General features: G+C 37.3%; 1 protein-coding gene across 1 annotated transcript; it reads left to right on the plus strand.

Moving 5' to 3' along the window:
* The first annotated feature begins 11,948 nt into the window (after window positions 1-11,948).
* Smp_071250 (putative rap1 and) lies at window positions 11,949-17,275 on the plus strand. Its single transcript, XM_018799654.1, has 3 exons — window positions 11,949-12,165; window positions 12,208-12,489; window positions 16,370-17,275. The coding sequence occupies exons 1-3, from the start codon at window positions 11,983-11,985 to the stop codon at window positions 16,457-16,459; spliced, it is 555 nt and encodes a 184-aa protein (XP_018651421.1). The 5' UTR covers window positions 11,949-11,982; the 3' UTR covers window positions 16,460-17,275.
* The last annotated feature ends 3,325 nt before the right edge of the window (window positions 17,276-20,600 follow it).

Below are 20,600 nucleotides of genomic sequence, written 5' to 3' on the forward strand. Positions count from 1 at the left end.
ATTTGTCTCAGATTGAACTCTCGTCCATCACTTTGAAGCTATTTTGAAACCAGATCGTATGGTTTTGTGGAGATTTTTGTATGTTCTCAAAGTAAATAATTTCGCAAATTCAGGTTAGTTTGGAAACCAAGAACCTCTCCTAAGTCTAAGATCTGACTCCATCATGAACGAACGACGAATTAGCTATGAACATAAATCGTCCGTTTGATTTCCCATATTCTACCTAGGCTAACTCCGTGTGATTGACGGTGGTGATAAATATCCAAGTACGAGTTAAGTTGGAAGAATTTCTTTCAGGCACTCGTTTACTCAGATAGACGGTAAAGTCAGAAGTGGAGAAGGGAGATGTGCCCACTACTTGATAAAGCTTGACTCACTATGTAGAGCCGGACAGAAAAATAGGCTTATGATATGTGGTGAAAAAAGTGATAAACACACACATCCTTAAATAAAATCAGTCAAGGTTATGAGCGAATAGCTAGCAAGGTCAAAATATGTGTGGGCACCGACCCGAGAAGAATAGATCAGTTGGTCTACTCAAAAGCCAAAATAACCCATTTAGACGTGAAATAGTGCTAGATGCTATGTTCACCACGACTGATCGTTCCTGTTCTATGTATCTTAGTCGTATACTTATCAGTGACCAATTTACATATAAATATCTGCAAAATCTATTACAAAGTCATCCAAGTCAGGAATTATGGATTTAACAGTAATCTTGAGCGGGAATCACATTACTTACTGAAGTTTAAAATATGTCATTTGACCCTGACTTGGTGGTCTATAGTTATCTTCATCATAACGAGCCATGACGGTCCAGGATTTGACCCACTCCGATATGGATGTTGGATACTACTAAAGAGTTCCGAACTGGGATGTAACGGCCACCCAGTACCTCTTGATTCACCATGCAGTGTCGTTTTGTGATGGAACACATCTTCAAAACGATTTCTTATGAATATGGTTTGAAATTGATGTGTGGGCGAGAATGATAATGATTGGTTGTTTTGCTTAGTCAGACTTGTAGATATTGTGACAGGTGTTAAATATGTGTATATTCCTCTATCCTTATTATTATTATTGATTAATTGTTCTTTGTTGTTGGATTGTGTCGGGTTTTGGTGTGGAAATATATTGACGTTCTAGTCAGGCTAATCACGTGTTCTTGATCTCAGTTGTGTTGAAGTCCTGTAGAATAGACACTGGGAGGGAATTTAGTGTAGATATTCGTCTAAGGTAAATCAACGTCCCACATACGTGTAAAAAGTAAAAGGACCGTTATAACAAGAAACTCTAGCACTTTAACAGAAATAGTTTCTTTTTTGTTTCTTTGTTTCCTACTGAATGAAAAAAGTAGAGCCTACCAAGTTGTCAAAGTGGTATCACTTCGAGTAATAAACAGTGAGTTTACCCCTTATTATATGCTATACATGGTGTGCCGTTAATTTCATATCATATCACACTCAGATATTTACTATAATGGGGTAAATATACGTTTCTTACCCCTTGTAGAGAATTACAGGCCACCCACAAGCATTCTTCATCGAACTCTGTCTTGGGCAGTCATTTTCAGTTGCTATTCATCCTTTTTATATCTGGCTCTAACTCTGCACAATGTGTCCATTAGTCTTCCTCTTTTCCTTTTGACTTCAGGATTACAGGTTAGGGCTTGCCTCGTAATGCAGTTTGATGATTTCCGCAATGCAATTCCCATACACATCCAGCATATCTTCTTAATTTCCTCTTCAGCTGGAAAATGATTCTTCCTCTCCCTCAGTAGGTTCTTGCTGATGATGTCCTGAGTAAAAAAGACATCAGTATCGTAATCAATTAACTAGCTCCTTTTAGACATCCTAATTAACTCCCTGGCAGTTAAATCATTATTACTTCTTGTAATATGATTGACATCACTTCCATAAAAATACGAATTTTGCTCAATCATAGTGCCCATGCTACGTTAGTGACAATACATTACCAATTACTACTAGTTATCATCTGAATAATAAGTTGAACCAGATTGAAAAAACTGTTATAAAAATACCAGTTACTTACCAGTAGTATGGTTATGTAAACGACATATTTATGAGTGCGACTGTGTGAAAACAGTTCAAACAAAGGACGTTAAAAATGCTATCCATCAAAAGGGGATGTAATTGTTATTAATAAAGATATATTAAACAAATAATCAGATTATAACCTTATTATTATTCTTTTCTGTATATTTTTTAGTGATCATTAAATATTAGACTATGATAATGGAACTAATCATAGTTTTGACATTAAATATTAATAATATGTTTGTAAAATCTCAGCGAATGAATTTGTAGTGTGAGTGTTATGTATGTTTCAATTACTTTAGTAGAAACATTCAAGTTCTAATTACAGCTTTGGGGATATATAGGTAATTAATAAAGGAAATAAATTATTCCCATCTCATAAGTCAAATAACTGTGTTTTCACCTTCATTAGTTCATTGTGAATTTACTAACTGTTTATTTGTAAATCTCTTGTTTATAAACCTATAAATGTATGTGTCTTTTATTATAAAGTATCCAGGTTTTATTACACATTTTTTCATGATAGCCTGTCCCTACTTGAATGGCTCCTAATACAGTTTTGAGCGTCTGAAAAGAGGTTATTTTCTTGGAACTATCACTTCATAGGTTCGCCTAATCCTAACATCTTCTAATTAACTGAGATTGTTATTAACCTTACTATTAGTTTAAGCAATTTAACGAGATGATAACTATAAAAAGTAAATCCAATTTCTTCAGTATTCAATTGTATGTTAGAATCGTTGTGGTATTGAATGATGAGAATCTTGGTTAAATGAGTTTTACAGTGATAATCACCTTTCCTCATATTATTAGAAGATTGTCCCGACGATGAGAACACGCTTTTTGTTGGGTTGTTGTTAATTTTGTATGTTGAATTTCTTATGTTCCTAGATTTTAGATTATTTCATCTACATCTGATATGAACACGATATCCCTAGAATATTAGTCATATCCCTATGAATAAGTGACTATGTTTGGCTTTGTAATAGATTTTGTGTTTGAAAACAGCCCTTCAGTGTAATCTGTGTGTGAGAACAATCTTGTTTTCAGTTAGGTCTTCATTAGTCTAGATTCCAATTTATGAAAAAACTTAAATGCATGTATGAAGAGTATTAAACTAATCAAGGCGGCTTATAAGACAATAACAACAAAATAGGTTACATAACCGTGGTATCAGTGAAATAACACTTATCGATAACTGAACTCTCCCTTTATTTAAACGTGTTCCTACCTTAGAGGACTGGTTGCCGGATGTTGATTGTTCGATAACAAGTCACTGTAGATGGTAGACGAGGAGGATTGACCAAGCAATGACACCGCTGATCTCACGTCACAGCTGGAAACAACGTTCTTCACATTCTTTCAGTTCGTTCTGCTAAATATGTATAATATTCTTCTGGCAGTATATTTGTTACTTTCTAAGTGCTAGATGGATGCAGAATTGCCTAGAACAAACATTCCCTGACGAAGTGCAACTGCAGAACATCTATACATTTTGTAATGGTAGGTGAGATGTTGATAAAATAGGGAACAAACCTATCCGTTTAGTAAATATTCCTTAAGATATATCGATGGAAAACATTATTTTCACTGAAATATCACATACGTTCCATACGTGTTTGAGACTCTCACCATTATCTATTTTAATCTGTATGACGTACTAGATTACTCTGACTAGGTGATGAAATTCTTGCTGTGAACTGTTAAGTCAGTTCAGCATGGAACGAATAAGGGTTTTTCTTACTCATTTATGATAAACGATAATTTGATGCAACTGTTAAACAATAGCATCTAGGTTTCTAAATTCTGTTAAGGAACCACAGGTTACTGATGACCAGCACATTCATTGTAATATAATGGTATCTTAGTGGCTAAGTTAACGAATTTGAGATGCTCCTCATTTAACGTTCATTACATGACATGGTTCACTTAACTCACACAACTTTGTGAAATACTGACACTGATATCAAATTCAGTATTTCGTGAAAAATGTCAGACCTCAGATTGTGATTAAACAGTTTGAACTTTACTTTCAATGGATGTACTTTTTTCTTACAAATTTGAATAAAAGCAGTGGTCACAAAAATCATAATAATATCAATGATAGTAATGTTTGTATAGACTTAACTAAGAATAAACAATGGGCTTCAGGTCATAATCATTCAGGGCCAACCATTGTTTACGGGTTTCGTTCAATTAACTTCATAACATAGATGGATTTCTATTTAGTTCACCATATTCAGATTCACAGAAAGTATTCATTCATTCGTGATTGGTAATGTACACATACAAGATGACCTATTACAGATTCTTACGAGCAATTACATTACCGTTATCTTGCCTTAACATTCTACTAAAACTTGGTAAGACTTATGTAAATTTCATTTTGCGTGGTTGTAATATGTTCCTGTCAGTCGATAAAAATTATTTCATAGTACAGACTCTTCAAACTTTATTGATTATTCTTGTGACATGAATTCAGTATGTTCATTTAATGTTGTCTTAAGGTATACGGTAAAACTCCCGAGGTGTACTTACGTTTGAGTGACAATTACATGTGGTAATCGCAAATCATGCTTATCAAAAATGTCACCATAAGGGCTTGTCCAGTAAAAAATCAACCCTTAGTCACTCATTCCTGACTTCTGGTTTGGCTTAGCTTGGGATCTTCTAACTATGAAGACATTGTGGACAAAAGCGTTGTCAAACCCTCAGTATCCGTGACACCTTTACCACGTTCGCGAGTGAAATTCCAATCATGTACTAATGATGTACATTTATTACTTCTGTGTTATTGTAAGTAAAATTTCCACTGGGCTTAGTCAGTTTATTTAGATTTTAACCACCATGTTTAGAGCGACCTCCTTGGTTAGACAATTTACATGAGATGACGAGCACAAAACCAATCAAATGAGCCGAATTCTAAGGGGGAGAAAAACTATAACTTTTGACACCTATAGCATTCCCACTGACAGTTGTTCAGCCTGCATACCCAGTGCTGTCCATTTTAACTTTGGATTCAATGTGCCTTATCAGAATGGTAAGGTGTTCCCCATGCATTCTGTTGAGACGAACTCCAACCTTTCACAAAACCGGTACTTCACGTCGTCCGTATGCACATAGGAATTCTGACTATAGTGGCTGCTAACGATTGTATTTTAGTTGCTTAACTAGTCATTCTAATCTACTATATTTGACCAAGCATAATACAACAGATTAACTTGAGTAATCTCACGTCAAAATCAAGTCATGGGTTGCTGCTTATTCAGACCTATTCAAATGTGGCGGCCAGGTTGTTCAACTTTCAAGAAATCCTTAATGGACAGACAAACTTTTGCGTGTAAAATAATATATTTTAGATGAGGATGAACACAGTATGACCAATTTTGTATGGATTGAACCATGCTTCTATGTGTCTATGCCTTGTTCGCCACTAATGAGCTTAGCCCGTTTCCACTAACCATTCAGTGCTGTGGTAAATTTTCCAAAGTATGTTACATTAACCTTGATGGACTGCTCAACTAGAGTTCAGTCCCATTCCATTACTAACATATCCCCATAGCACCGGACAACACTCATTGAGACAATTTCTTTATTCGCTTTGGAAGATGCTTTGATGACCCAGGAACCACAAGTTTCCTATCCTTGTGCGCCTTTTTGCCTATTTGGAGAGCGTCTGGGAAGTCCTTTCCGCTCTCATTACCAGAGCAAAACAGTGTCTTTTACAGAGTTGGCCTTTGATATCCAGTTCGTTTCCTGTGAATTGCATCCATTATCGTGGTTACTTAAAAGATACTCAGGGACTCCCACATTGTTCATTCAACTTACATCTCTCTGTTAGTTATCTAACCGGTCTTCAGAAGCGATTTAGGTTTCGTTGATTCCGAAGACTCTAGGCTTTTGACATGAGATGTGATAAATATCCTATACAAAGACCCCTCTCTTCACAAAAGTCCAAGTGATTTTCTTATGTTAAAAATTTTATAGCAAAATTCTATTTTGTGAGGCAAGGTTTCTAGCCCTACATCCAGACTTACTTTGGCCAGAATTATAACCGGTAGTAGATACAAAAGGCATCTAGATAGAAGAGGTCTAAAATAAACCACCCACTTGAAGATGTGTAAGGACTTCAGTGTTTCTAGAGTTACCTAAGATGACACCAGGTTACCTAAAGATTTAAATTGCTCTTATTACCTAGTTATTAACAAGCCCATCAGTGACCTATTTATCTTCCTGAAAAGCAAATGTTTTGACATTTCCTTTTGCAAAAGGAGCTTAATAGGGATCTGTTCTATTTGTGTTCGCTGTTCATTCTCAAAATAGGCGGATAAAAACAGTTCACATAACTGTTCCACGAATCAGAGCATACAATGAACGAACACGTTAGAATGTTATAAACATTTTTACGTTGGACCTGCCTTTGGTTAAGTATGTTGCTTAACTCTTAAGGGCTTAAAATTTAACGGTGATGAGGTTCATTGTTGACTAACGGGAAGGGTACAAGTACATTTGACTACTTTAACTAGTGGCCGTATGTGGCCTAATCAAATCGGGTTAAATAAACACTAAGGAATAAACAAACGTGGAAGTGGTCACTACTAGGTGGCAGATCTATATAGTTAAGCGTTTTGCTTGATCGAATATTTAATTCAACCTAAGTGATATACCATATGGTTACCATCTGACCCCAATGAAATATAGAACACCGACTCGATTCAGTGTATATATCCTTGAACAGGACACACTGTCCAACGCCATACTGGAGATCAAATACTCAGGGTAAATTTAGGGATACTACCGAAATCAATTTTAGGGCTGTATATACAGAACCGCAAAATAATAAATAATATGAAGACAGAAATACTCACTAGCACACATGTTAATACGAACATGAATAAGGGGATCAATTAATTATGCGGTAAGTTTCATATTTTTTGTGGAATAAGGACGTGTGGTATTTAACAGAACAGTGGCATTTTTCCTCGCTTATTAAGGGTCAAGACTACTGTTTTCACCTTCATTGAATCTATTTCAGTTCAAATAACACCAAGAGTATCGTGTTCTGAAATTAGTTTAACATATGTATTTTTCGATTATATTTTTTCTTTTGTTTGTTGCACTTTCGGATCTAACGGCTGTCAGTCTTTCATATTTCTTCTGGTTATCAGTTTCTGTTTCCATGTATTGTTTGTGTTTAGTTTTGTGTTTGCAAACCTCTGGTTGATGACTGGACAGTGTGAAGAAAGCGATTGCCAACGCTCGAGCCGTCAGTATCCTGTGAAAAGTGGCATGCAATGCAATGAGTGCAAAGGATTCTAGACCCCGGCCGTTGAAGGTGACCTTCCCACCCTCCCATATGGCGGCTGCAACTCTGGAAGTCACCGACTGGTAGCACTTCTCTCTATTCTCTCAAAAATTATGGAGTTCCTGATATGCGACTGTAAACAAGACTATTTACTATCTTTAAACTTCCTTTCACCCCAACAACATGGCTTGAGAAAAAAACCCTCTTGTATAACCAATCTACTGACCGCGGTGGACGGGTTTAAGACTATCCTCGATCTCAAGGGTAAGGTTGACATCATATACCTCGACTTCTCAATAACTTTTGATAGAGTCAATCATATATATCTTCTCAACAGGCTCAAACGATTGGGTACCGAATCACCTTTAGTTGATCGGCTGACTTCATATCTAAAAGATCGACATTTTATGGTCAGGGCTAACTTTACTTTCTCTCAGGCCATGGAATGTCCCAGTGGGGTCCCCCAGGGCTCATTACTAGGACCTCTTCTTTCCTTGATTTATACAAACGATTTTATACAGCAGGTATAGTCACACTTATTACTTCTCACCGATGATGCGAAACCTTGCGGAGAGATACGCAACCAAGAGGATATACTGGCACTTCAGGAGGATCTGACTCGACTTCAAAGTTGGGCGGACGACAACGGACTTTCCCCTAACACTTCAAAGTGTAATGTAGTCCTTTTGAGAAATGTTGTAGACTACAACTACTACTTCGGCAATCTCTCTCTAGAGGTATCCGAAGTTGGAAAAGATCTAGGAGTACTGGAACCCCATAATCTGAAGTCTTACGCTAACTGCGACGAAAACGCCTTCCGAGCAAACCTTGCACTGGTGATATTGAAGCGCAAGTTAGGTCAGCCTGACGGGAGAACTCTTCACATAATCTTCAACAGTCTTACTCGTCCCCGAATAGATTATCGAGACATAGTATTTCCTCTGTTACTCAAAAAGGATATAGATACTCTGGAACGTACCCGACGGCGAGCCACGAAATCAGTTCTGGGACTCCAATTCAAGCCTTATGAAGAGCGCCTCCGATCACTAAGCCTTTACACATTGGAGTACAGGTGTCTTGGAAGTGACCTTCTAATGGCTTACAGCAACCTTAACACTTTTGGCTATCCCTTTAAACATCTACTAAAGTCTAGCTCAAATACAAACCTAAAATGTAACACCCAGAATGTACAAACACAACACAGAAGGACGGACTTTGGACACAATTTTTACTCCTTGAGAGTAGTCGAATGCTGGAATTCACTTAAGGCTTAGCTAGCCCAAGTAACTTCCCAGGAGTCCTGTAAGTGAAAACTTGACACATTGTTAAGTACTTAGTATAGTATCTTACTACGATTTACCAATTACTTTATCCTTCTTTATCGTTAATACACCTAAGTTCCAGCCTGGAGGAAGCGAGTTAAGCGAAAGTTTCTTCTGTTTCGTCCACAACCAAGGTGAATGGAGTCTTTTTAGACAGTTTTAACACTTGCTCTTCCAGCGGTTTGTGTTAAATCTAAGGAGACTTCAATATGCCTACGGTAGACTGGAAAAGCCTGAAGACTGAGTGGTGAGGGAATTTTTTCGAACAGAAATTAGTTGACGTGGTTATCATATACGCCCCAATGCAACATGTGGACAAAGCAATGAGGTACGATTCAGACACCTATTCATCCTCCCCAATATATCACATATCAACCCATCATGAGAACAATGTCACAAACGTATATTATATGTCACTTTTAGGTAAGAGTAACCATGAGGATCTAGTCTTCCATTCCAATAAGGTTGTCCACAACAATATGTCAATCAAAGCCAGAACAAACTTCTAGAAGGCAAATAAACGCGAAATCTCGATAAAGTAATAAGAAGACAAAGATTATCAGAACTATGTGATATATCTTCCTCTTCTTATCACATTATCGAAATTTATCAAAGGGATTAATTGCTTTAAACACGAAATCATTCGCTCGGCATCCTCAGCTTATTGGACAATAAAATCAGAATCCCACGTGGAAACGGCTCATCAGAAATTCATACATTAAAACTACTGCACCATATATTCTTTGGACTACACCGAAGAGTCCGGGAAACTCCCAACCATGGTCCCGTGAGGAGTTTCGCAACCTTCTCCATGAGAGGGATTTAAGTTACTGGTTATTGACGAGACGAAATCTCGCTGTTGAGAAGCTCGAAATATGTGTCTCGGCCCCCCACAAGTCTAGAAGGTTGTAGGAAGAAAAGTTCATCGAAGAGTCTATAGAATGTCTCAAACGCCAATTTTCGTACATACACCAAAGGACTAAGAGGAGAGAAAATATTCCAGCATTATGAGGAGAGAGTAGTACTTAATCATTGGTGGCGGATGAATATGGTTAGCGCGAGTACTCTCAAATTACTTTAGTAATTTATATACTGTATAGATGTCCTTCTCTTCCGTTCATACAACATTCCACATACTTTTTGGACACTGTGACCATTAGGGGACTCGATGTCTTTGGTCCGCTAAATAAGATTGATGTCGGCCAAATAATGAGATCCGATGAAATGCATCCTAGGTGACTAGAGAATTTGGAAACTTTTGCTGCAAATCTCCTAAGCATATGTTTCAATCTCTCTGCAATACATGGTCGAACACTATAAAAATGAAAGAATGTTATGGTTAGTCTTTCGTGCCTATAGGTAACCCTCGTGCTATTGATAGAAGAAACCAGTGAAGTAGTGAATAGGTCTTTATTTCGATCTTCGCGCAGTCACAGTGGAGCGTGGGATTATCTGTTCAGACAAACAAAGGCTCTCAACATTCAATATAAGATAATAGGGAATATAACGCTTACAAAAAGTAAGGAAGTGAATGAATACTTGAACAATACTGTTTTAGCATATGCTTGGTTGTTTGGGGTCACCTCTTAACCAACCAACCTGAGCTGTTACAAGTCTTAACCTTGAAACAGGTACGAGACACAAACCTGAGAACTATCGATCTGTAAGCCTAACCAGCGTAGTTGTTGAAATTTTAAAAAACATCATTAAGAAAGCGTTGTTAAATTATCCCAACGAAAACCGGATTCTTTATGAAAAGCAGTACAGATTTACAACAGATTTTTCACGTCTTACTAACTCATTAGTAGCCCGTGAAAGTTGGTGAGCTCTTTAAAATCAACAAGGTTTCTGACAAGGTTCAGCACAACCAGTTGTGATATAAGTTAAGTAATACCAGCATTGGAGGAAATTCATAGATGTAGATAAAGGAATTCCTAGTTGCGAATCGAAAGAGAGTACGGGTGAACTCAGAGTTATCTTGCTAGGATACTATGCTTGGCGAAATGCCTCAAGGTTTAGTTTTGGGGACAGAGTTGTTCCTAGTCTCCTGTCATCATCGGTATTGTTACATGCGAACGATATCAAGACACAGAGAGCAATAATATGTGAAGTCGATAGCTTGGAACTCGAAAGTAACATGAAGAAATTATCTGAATGGTTTGGAATTTGACAGTCGCCGACAAACACCCCCAAGTGCATTATGATGCATATTGATCATCAAGGTGCAGATACATACACAGTGATTAACATTGAGCTACATGACGTCCAAACACACAACAACCTAGGAGCCATCGTTGGCCAAGACTTAAAACTACTGCACACTGCAGTCCAATAGTTGCCAAAGGTTTTAGAACCATATGGTCAGTAAGTAGAGCCTATAGCCATGTCTATGTCAGAAACCTTTTGAATTTCGGTACAGTATTCCTTCATCCTTAACTAGAGTACTGCATGCAAGCAGCTAGCTCCTTACTAATAGGAGGTAGTAAGTTGTTAGAAGAGGTCTAGAGAACCACAACTAAGCTGATTCATAGAATAGCAAAGCTCTTGTATATGCTCGATTGATTAAACTAGATCTATTTCTCTTGCCATATAGAAGAACTGGAAGTAACTTGATCAAAGTTCTTAAATTACTCAGTGATAAATTCGCATCTGATATGTCCTCACTTTTCTTGTCTTCCAAAACAGAAAAGTTACGAGGACACTCAAAAATGTTTACAAGCCAAGAGAAAACGATTTGTTAGCTGACTACCGACTTTCTTATTGAACCATCAACGGGTGGAATTCATTATACTAACACGTGATTGAAGCTCCATATATCGACGCTTTCAAGAGAAATTTGGACTAACTAGGAGACCACGATCGCCTGGACTAACACAGCCCACTTAGCATCCTGTCCTTTATAAAATGGAAGTGAAAATGAAAATGAATCGATTGTCACCTATTCTCACTATTCGTATCATATTCCAATATAGACAAGCTTACGTAAGCATGTAAGAAGCTCTATATCACAAATATCTCCCACTTTACATGGAAATACATTAGTTAGATAGCACTTTTTTAAGGCTTTCCTAAGGAATATTAACCGAAAATAATTAGGCAATTACTTAGTAATATCGTATTTTGAAAAACGACACAAATAAATTGGTAAGGCCATTCAGACAATAAAAAAGCGTCATTTATTATAAATAACAGGCATTAATTGCATGATGAAATCGAAAAGTTGTTGATACTAATCAATCTCGATGCTGTTGTTTGAAGTCTTCCGTTCGCGGCGCTATTTCTGTATTATCCGCAAAATATGCGGGAATACAAGTTAGTTGTGCTTGGTAGCGGTGGTGTTGGGAAGAGTGCCCTCACTGTTCAGTTTGTGCAAGGAATTTTCGCTGAAAAGTATGACCCCACTATCGAAGATAGCTATCGGAAGCAGGTTGAGATTGATTCCCAACAATGCATGCTAGAGATTCTAGATACAGCTGGAACTGTAAGTCTCATTTTTTTAGTGATATATGTCGTAAATTTATAGGAGCAATTTACGGCGATGAGGGATCTTTACATGAAAAACGGACAGGGGTTTCTGCTAGTTTATTCCATCACATCACAGGCTACATTCACTGACCTTATCGATCTGCGGAAACAAATTCTTCGTGTCAAAGATGTTGACGAGTTTCCACTAGTTCTGGTTGGAAATAAATGTGACTTGGAAGATGAAAGAAGTGTGGGTACAGAACAGGGAAGAAACTTGGCGAATGAGTGGAAGTGTCATTTCGCAGAGACTAGTGCCAAGACTAAATCTAATGTAAACGAGGTGAGTAATCTACGTTGTTTTGTACCTTCTGATCAAAATTAGCGTCTTTATATACTTGTATACACTTCATTTAAATTGGTAACTTAGTTTTAGGAGTAAGAGCCCTCCAGTCTTTGTACTGGAACTCGTTGCTGTCTCCTGTTAGTCCTAATTTACTCGTATGTGTTACGTTTGTCCAATGTTTAGCAATAAAGTAGTATTAGGATTTATATTATTCCAATTAGACCCAAGCATTTTAAGGTTGCGATTATCTCTTTATTTGGGGTTTATTCTAAATAGACCGTTAAATATCTGCAGTATAAGCCCCAATAATGTACTTTAGTTTACACTAATGTATTTTGTAAGCTAGTATGCGGTCTCATTCACTCTGATGTACAAATTAAATAAACATCTTGAAGACAAATCAGTCATGATTGCGGCGAGACTACAATTAATGGACGAACTAGTCAGATTTATGGTAGTAGGTCTTAGATTTTGGCGCGAGATTCATCCACTCATTTGGCTAAATACCATTTCGGCATTATAGCTAATGTCAATTCGTAGTGAAAATATTAAATATAATTCCTAATCTTAACATTCAGCTGTCAATCCTAATCCTAGTTCCGCGTACTAATTTACAACCTTCATTTAACCCTAGTTAGTGGATGGACACTTCCAGGGTCATTTCGGTGTTGCTCAAAGGTCGTTCATAAACTATAGCACCACTGCACTCAATTTTACAACGATTAGTACAGTAGGCTGTATCAACGATTTTTGACGAGTCACAAACGTCCGAAAGTATAGGTTCACCCGTTCTTCTGATATGATTTTCAGGTGTAGTGGTTTAAAACCATGACGAGGCGGTTCATTACTTTCAATGCCAAGTCTGTATCGTCAATAAAATTCATCATTTCATTTATTTGTGAGTGGGCTGTGATACTGCCCGGGTGCCCAAACCGAAGCAAGTAAAAAAGATGTTGGAACACTTTCTTCTTCCCAAACCTTTCCAAACAACACAGTCAATTCCTTAGTCAGGTCACCACCATCTTTAGAAAGAGCCGGAGGTAAGTCCTACAAGACTGGCAGGATTCTCATCCTGTACTCACCCTGGATGGTGAGCAGATTGAAGTAGTTGAGAAGTTCGTGTATCTAGGTAGCTATATAAGTGCTGGTGGTGGCGTGAGTGATGAGATTGATGCACGTATAATGAAAGCCAGAGCGGCTTATGCCAATCTGGGCCATCTTTGGCGCCTTCGTGATGTTAGTCTGGCTGTAAAAGGTCGGATCTACAACGCGTCGGTGAGAGCAGTTTTGCTCTATGCTTGTGAAACCTGACCTCCGAGTTGAGGATGTTAGACGACTCTCTGTGTTCGATCATCGTTGTCTCCGAAGGATTGCTGACATCCAGTGGCAACACCATGTTAGTAATGCAGAGGTTCGGCATCGTGTGTTCGGGCGCCGAGACGATAATTCAATTGGTGTCACCATCTTGAAACACCGACTTCGGTGGCTTGGACATGTTTTACGAATGTCGTCCCAGAGACTTCCACGTCGTGCATTATTTGCCGACTCTGGGACTGGTTGGAAAAAGCGGAGAGGAGGTCAGTGTATGACGTGGTGTCGTAGCATGAAAGAGAGCTGCAAAGGGCTAGCTTTTGTTGGTTCTTCACGACTCCCTGGCTGGGGTCCGAGAGATGGTGCAACACAGTGGCTAGAGACGTTATCAGATATGGCTCAGAATAGAAGCCAGTGGCGATCCTGCTGCAACCTTCTTTTACTTTCTTCATAAAGAGTGGTTCTAACTTTCTTAACCGAAAGAGTTTTCTGGTCGTACATTTTAGTCCGCCTTATCTTTTCATCCTTTCTCTTCCTACTTTCATTGTTTTGTGTGGCGCATATGTATCTGGTGCCCTTTTGTACCAATATATATGTGTTTAAATAAAATAAAATAATAAATATGCCAAGTCTGTATTATTAAACCAAGCCTCTCCGTCACTTAATCACACCTCGCTAGGTTAAAATGATGATGTGAGCTCTCCAGAACATAATTTTAGCCCCTCAGTAATAAGGACTATGAAACTAGTAGTGAGGTACTACTTCACTTCGTTTTCCATATGTTTATTATTTATTTATTTATTTAAACACATAAATATTGGTACAAGGAAGCACCAGATAAATATGCGCCTCACAAATCTCATTCGATTTGTGTGAGGGCTGTGATACTGCCCAGGTGCCCAGACTGAAGCAGGTGGTTTTCTTAGGGGGCCACACCCGGAGCCTTTGACCTAAAGGTCTAGTCCACAAGGCAGTGGAGCATCGTAAGGAGATGCAGTCCCATGGTAGCCGGTGACCAACAGTTGGTTCATACGCCATTCGTTTCTCCAGGATACTGGAGCCCATATGCACCATTGGTTTGTAATCAGGGTTTTCCAACTCCCCTAGGTGGATCCTCCACATCCACCAACCCGGTTAAAGCGCCGGACATTCGCTTTTCGTCCTCTCACTTTTGTGAACAACACCCCCGCCACGAGAAGGCAGTGAGTAGGACTTCCCTAGCAGAGGCTATATATTCGCGTGGCCATATGAGAGCATTTCGAGAGAGAGAGCAGACTCTCCCCACTCTCGGCCGTACCAGGGCACTTGGGGGCATATGTGGAGAAATTTGAGCACTTCATTTGTACCTGAAGTTTGTTCTGATGATATCGTTCAGATGAACGATCAGGGCTCAACGATCGAACTATCCAGCTCAGAGAACAAAACCGTATCCAAAAAATACGAGTCTCGTATAGACGACAGAAATCAGTGTTCAGACTTTTTAAAGGCAGTCAAACTTATGTTATCCTGTCTGCATTAGTATGGGAATTTATGGAAAGCTACAAATGTTTTCAAAAAGGCCCTTCAAAATGGTAGCACTCAACTTTCGGTTAGTCAGTGACTTGAGGTCGTTCAGATAGGACAGGGTTTCCACCATACACAAGCTGCCGTATGAGTTGAAGAATAAGGACACACACAATATGGGGAAAAAGCAATGGACGATTGAAGTGATGCTAAATAAGAACGAATGTTATCGAATAACTGTAAGTATACTAATGATTGAAGCGAGAATAATTTTTTTCCAGTTATAGTCATAAGTCGGATCCTTTATGTACTAAGATACCACCTGGGTGCCCAGACCGAAGCAGGTAGTTTTCTTAGCCATCTAGTCCCCGAGCCTTTGACTTGAAGACAGCGACCTTAAGGATGCTGTTTCATGGTAGCCTGTGACCAACAACAGATTCATACGTCATTTATTCCTTAAGGATACTTGAATCCATGTTAACAATTTATTTAGAATCAGGGTCTTCCAACTCTCCTAGGTGGATCCTCCGTACCCATCGGGCTTCCCTAGGAGTTTCTGTACAAGCAAAAGCACTACTACAGTATTGTGAGTATTCTTTTGTTGCATGTGCTTGACTTCTATACTCTTTCTTAAAGACCAAAAGTTGAGTAGCTCACTCCCATTTTTTATAGGCTTTTCCTCTTGGTATTAGTTGAGAATGTCAAGAAGAAATACCTAAAACTGAAAAGTGAATCGCAGGGTTTCAAAGTGTGTGTTATTACATCCTGGAGACCTCAATGTAGTTTGGACTAACCCCGGTGTCATCGTTACAACTACTTGGTTACTAATACATTGTTTTCGAGGTTAACCTGGTCATCCACAGAACTGTTAAGAATCTAATAAGTCGAAGTCATTTCATTTCCGGCAATCATCTTCCGCTAATATGACCATTCGTTAATTTACTTCATTTGTTGTTTTTCTTGTAATCTCAGTTCTCTTAAGTACTTAACTATTTAGTCTGTCGAGTTCCTCAAAGTTAAATTCATTGGAGTTTATAATAATTTCGAATATTTTATTATTCAGATATTTCACGATCTCGTTCGTCAAATTAATGCGAAGACACCCAATCCTGCTTCAAAGTCATCAAAGAAATCAAAATGCTGCTGTCTCTGAAGTGGCAGTTTTGTATGCTTTTAATATCTTGTTATTTATTTTCTCGTCTATTAAGCGACCAAGCTTCACTAACTTACATTTGAAGGCGCATTACTAACTTTTTTCTAACTTCGTATAGTAATTATACCCTTACTGTTTTAACTCGCTGGTCTCATTTTTTAAAATCTAGTATATTATGTTGACTTTATTTGTCTCAGCCCATCTGACGTTTCTTATAGTTCTCACGAAGACAGTTTTGCTTCAGTTGCCTACTTCTTGACTAAAGAAGTCCTAATCAAAATGCCGTTTGATTAGTAATATTTTAATCCTCATTTTTTGTTTCTTTCGACTTCGGTGTCAGAATGTTTCGTAATTTTCACGCTTTTTGCCTTATACAGACTTCGGTATTTTTAATTTTCAATGGTCCAATGTTATTCAGTTAAAGTTGTGTATAGTTTTTAACTGTATTTCTTTTGCTAACTTTGTTTTGTTACCACATGTATCGGCGATACCCCTTTGTTTTTTGATTTAACATTAATATCCGCTATCAGCGATCTCAATCATTTTTGAAACATTAAATTTAAAAGAAATTGCTAATATTATACCATTTTGGTAAAACTGGCTAACAAAGAACTAAATTTTTGGGAAAAATGTGGGTAAAGAAGAAAAATAACTGCAGTTTCGATTGACAATTGCATGTGACAAGTTAGAGCGGTGAATTTTATTTTTCCACATTTACTTCGATTTTGTGGGACAATTGTTCATAAATTCCTTACATGGACTTGCTTAATGACTATCATGTGGTTTGGCACTAAATACATATATGCGGTAACATTCATTGGCTAGTTTATTTGTATTCGCGATGACCAGTAATTGGATAGCTTACTTAAATCCTAAATTCATGTGTTCCATACATTTTAATCTAGCACTGATCTGTAGGTTATCGTGTTAGATCGTAGGTTGTTAATTAAACGACTCCGACGATTCAGTTAAAGGCTCTTCAATGTCACAGTCAATCAGTATATTCAGAAATGATCTGCTTGCCACAACACTAAACAGGGTGACTAGAAGTAACTGAATATAGAAGCACTAGTCGTGGGCAAATCACATGCGACCTTCAAAGAGAGATGATCATAGTCAGCATATTTCATCGTTGAAGTTCTCTCAACAAGTACTAATTGCTAACTTGGTCTGTATCTACATTAGTTGTCGGACGGAAGTTTAAATGTAGTTAAGCATACAACAGCGTTTGCTGAAGATTGATGGTACTTTTTTCAAGGCAAGTTTGGATGTTAGATATGCTTCAGGCTTAGATCCATAGGAAATAGATTTTCTTCATAATCGTATTATTCAAAAACAAGCTTACTGTTGACTGATTTTTTCTTCTAGATAGAACCAATCGTTTCTCAAGTAACATAAGAGAAATAAATCCTTACTATTAGAAGACTACGTTTTTAACAATATTTCTTAAAAGTGCTCAAAAAACACTAAAGGAACTACGTTCTAGTAAGGATATGTTAAGAAGCTGCTGAACTGGATTTTGATTAAAATAAAGTATAGAAACATTCGAGGCATACTAGTTGCTGTAAAAATAAGTTTCGGGAAAAGTTCAACGATTTCTTATCTGATTTTTAGACTAACGTACTTTCTAAACACTTGGGTCATTAAACGAAATAAAAAAGGACAAGATATAGTTTCAATACTCCCATCTCATACTATAAGTAGGTAAATAGCCTAGCGATTAAAGATTTGGACAGCGACAATACTTAGACATCATTCAATTCTTCGTGGTTCACCCACCATTCTACTGAACAATCTTAAAACAACGTCCGACTCCACAGGTTGTTCCTGAAATGTTCGGCATTTCACTAACCCGAAGAATTTTGTTGATTGAAAAACTAGTTAGTATGTCAAGACTTAACGGTCATTTTCGCTTTGCATGATTGTAAGCATCGCTCTTATCGTTACTCTAAATCCTATTAGACACGCAGTCAGGAATTACGTCGACGGATCTCAGCACTCAAGAATACATTACTTCTACAGTAGTGAAATGAATAATACAACAAAGAACAGTGCCGCTATATCATTTAAAAGCTCAATTACAATGTATAGATACATCAGATATGATATTCTTTTAGGTGGATGCCGATTAAAGTTTTCAGGAACCGAATACTGAATTGCTAACATGGGTGATGAAATCATAGATTGAAGACATTGGTGAAATATGATTTTTTTTAATTTGGTCATATTACATATAAAGGAAATGTAATAGCTCCAAGAATTCTTAAATTCCTTCAACGTAAAAAGACAAAACTGAAAAAAGCGAAGATAAAACCCACCTAAAAGCTAAAAAAAAACTCAACAGATGTGATTTGATGAGGAGACCCAGTGAATTTACAGGTTTAAGTTACCCTAAATGTATTCACTGCTCACGAAGTGTGTTGTACGCATTAATCTCGACCACTTCTTCGCTCATTTAGTAAGTGCATGTTATGTACTGGAGTGGTTTTCGTTTCAGGAGTCTGGAATAGTTCATGACTACCCGGTATAAAAGTGTAATTACATGTATGTACGGTTCGTCACTTGAATTTTCAGAAAGGTCCAAATCTCCATAGATTTAAAATCTCATACAATAATTTCAGGTCTTCGATTCAGTATATAAATTAAAATGCGGTAGATAGATCACACTCTAAAAACAATGGCGAAATGTCAAAGAAGTTGGTGAGAATAAGGAACTGAGTCGGAAGCACGTAAATGAGTGATAAACCAGTAAGGGAGCGAACTCGCATAAGATATCCAACGTTGCAATTTAAACAAAATGTCCTGCAATCAGTAACAAAAAAATGTACAAAATGGATGGGGTTTTAAAGACGGATACAATAATAGAATTTAAGTGTTGAGTTTGTAATCATCTCTATGTGCTCCATATATCACTTTAGTTATCCTAATTAAGGATTTTCTGTCAGTGGTTATTTGTTCATGCTTTGCATATACCCAGAAATTCATTATTTACTGTCTGGCAAATATTTTATCTTGAGTAGATGTTTCGTTTATAATGGACAATACCTTTAATTTAATTCAACTTTTAGACGATTGGTCCTGCCTTTTAATACACATATGTTTAGTTGCCTAGTCATATAGATATTTAATTGTACAATTGCTCTGGTCTAAAATTTCACAGTTATCAGTTACTCCTATACAAAACTGGGTGAAGAAAAGTACGCGCTTGTCCTCATTAAAAATGAAGGACAATAGTATAACTGTGAAGAAAGAAATCTTTATTTCACTGAATAATTAAAGTTAATCCACGATGTAAACTATGATGTAAATAGTTTCTACAAATATGTATTAAAAAATATGAATATTTAACGCATTAAAAATGTATATCAATAGATCTCTGAACATCGGTATTAGGCAATGTCTCACTTTTTATAACAAATTATTCATTAAACTACTGAATTGTCCGAGATCATTTATCTGCAACTTTCAAATGACATAACAATGAAATTGGGATCGAAAATTCCCTCTATTTTCTTGGCTTTCAGAAACTCCGGAAGGCTCAGAATCTACTCTTTCGTAGCTACTAATAAGTAGAATCTCATACCTCTACATGTGGTAACAGTTTCTTCCGTAGGCATATTCAGAAGAACTGAATTAGAAGCCACAACAACAATAATCGGGGATAGAGTCCAGATAGCTATTTCTAATATGAAAAACATGTTTGTACCAAACAAGATTTTATGGATTTGTCTGCCCTCCCTTACAATGGATCCAGTGACGTAGTTACTATATTTGCTAACGAATGATAGCCCTGTGCAAAATTCATCTGTTCCGAAACTACTTGTCAGAACACCAGTAAGACCAGCCAACTTCCTTGTATTATTTCGTGTTTAAAAACTTGATTGTGTTGTAAAAGACGATTTAACTATGAGGTAAAAACTTTCGAAGCTATTTTTCTGCAATTTTATTGATTGTATGTTTACGAAGTATTTTGGTTTTATTATTTTCATACTACCCTAGCTCTAAGCTTTTATTAGAACCGCAGATTTTCGCTATAGCATTTTCCACTTATAAACTAGAACCACTTATTTGTGCACTCAATACTCCGTTCATCTAATCGTTAATGTTGTTGTTCCGTGTTAATAGTGTTACTCAATTGATC

Source organism: Schistosoma mansoni, chromosome 3 (genome assembly GCF_000237925.1).
Source record: "Schistosoma mansoni strain Puerto Rico chromosome 3, complete genome".
NCBI lineage: Eukaryota > Metazoa > Platyhelminthes > Trematoda > Strigeidida > Schistosomatidae > Schistosoma > Schistosoma mansoni.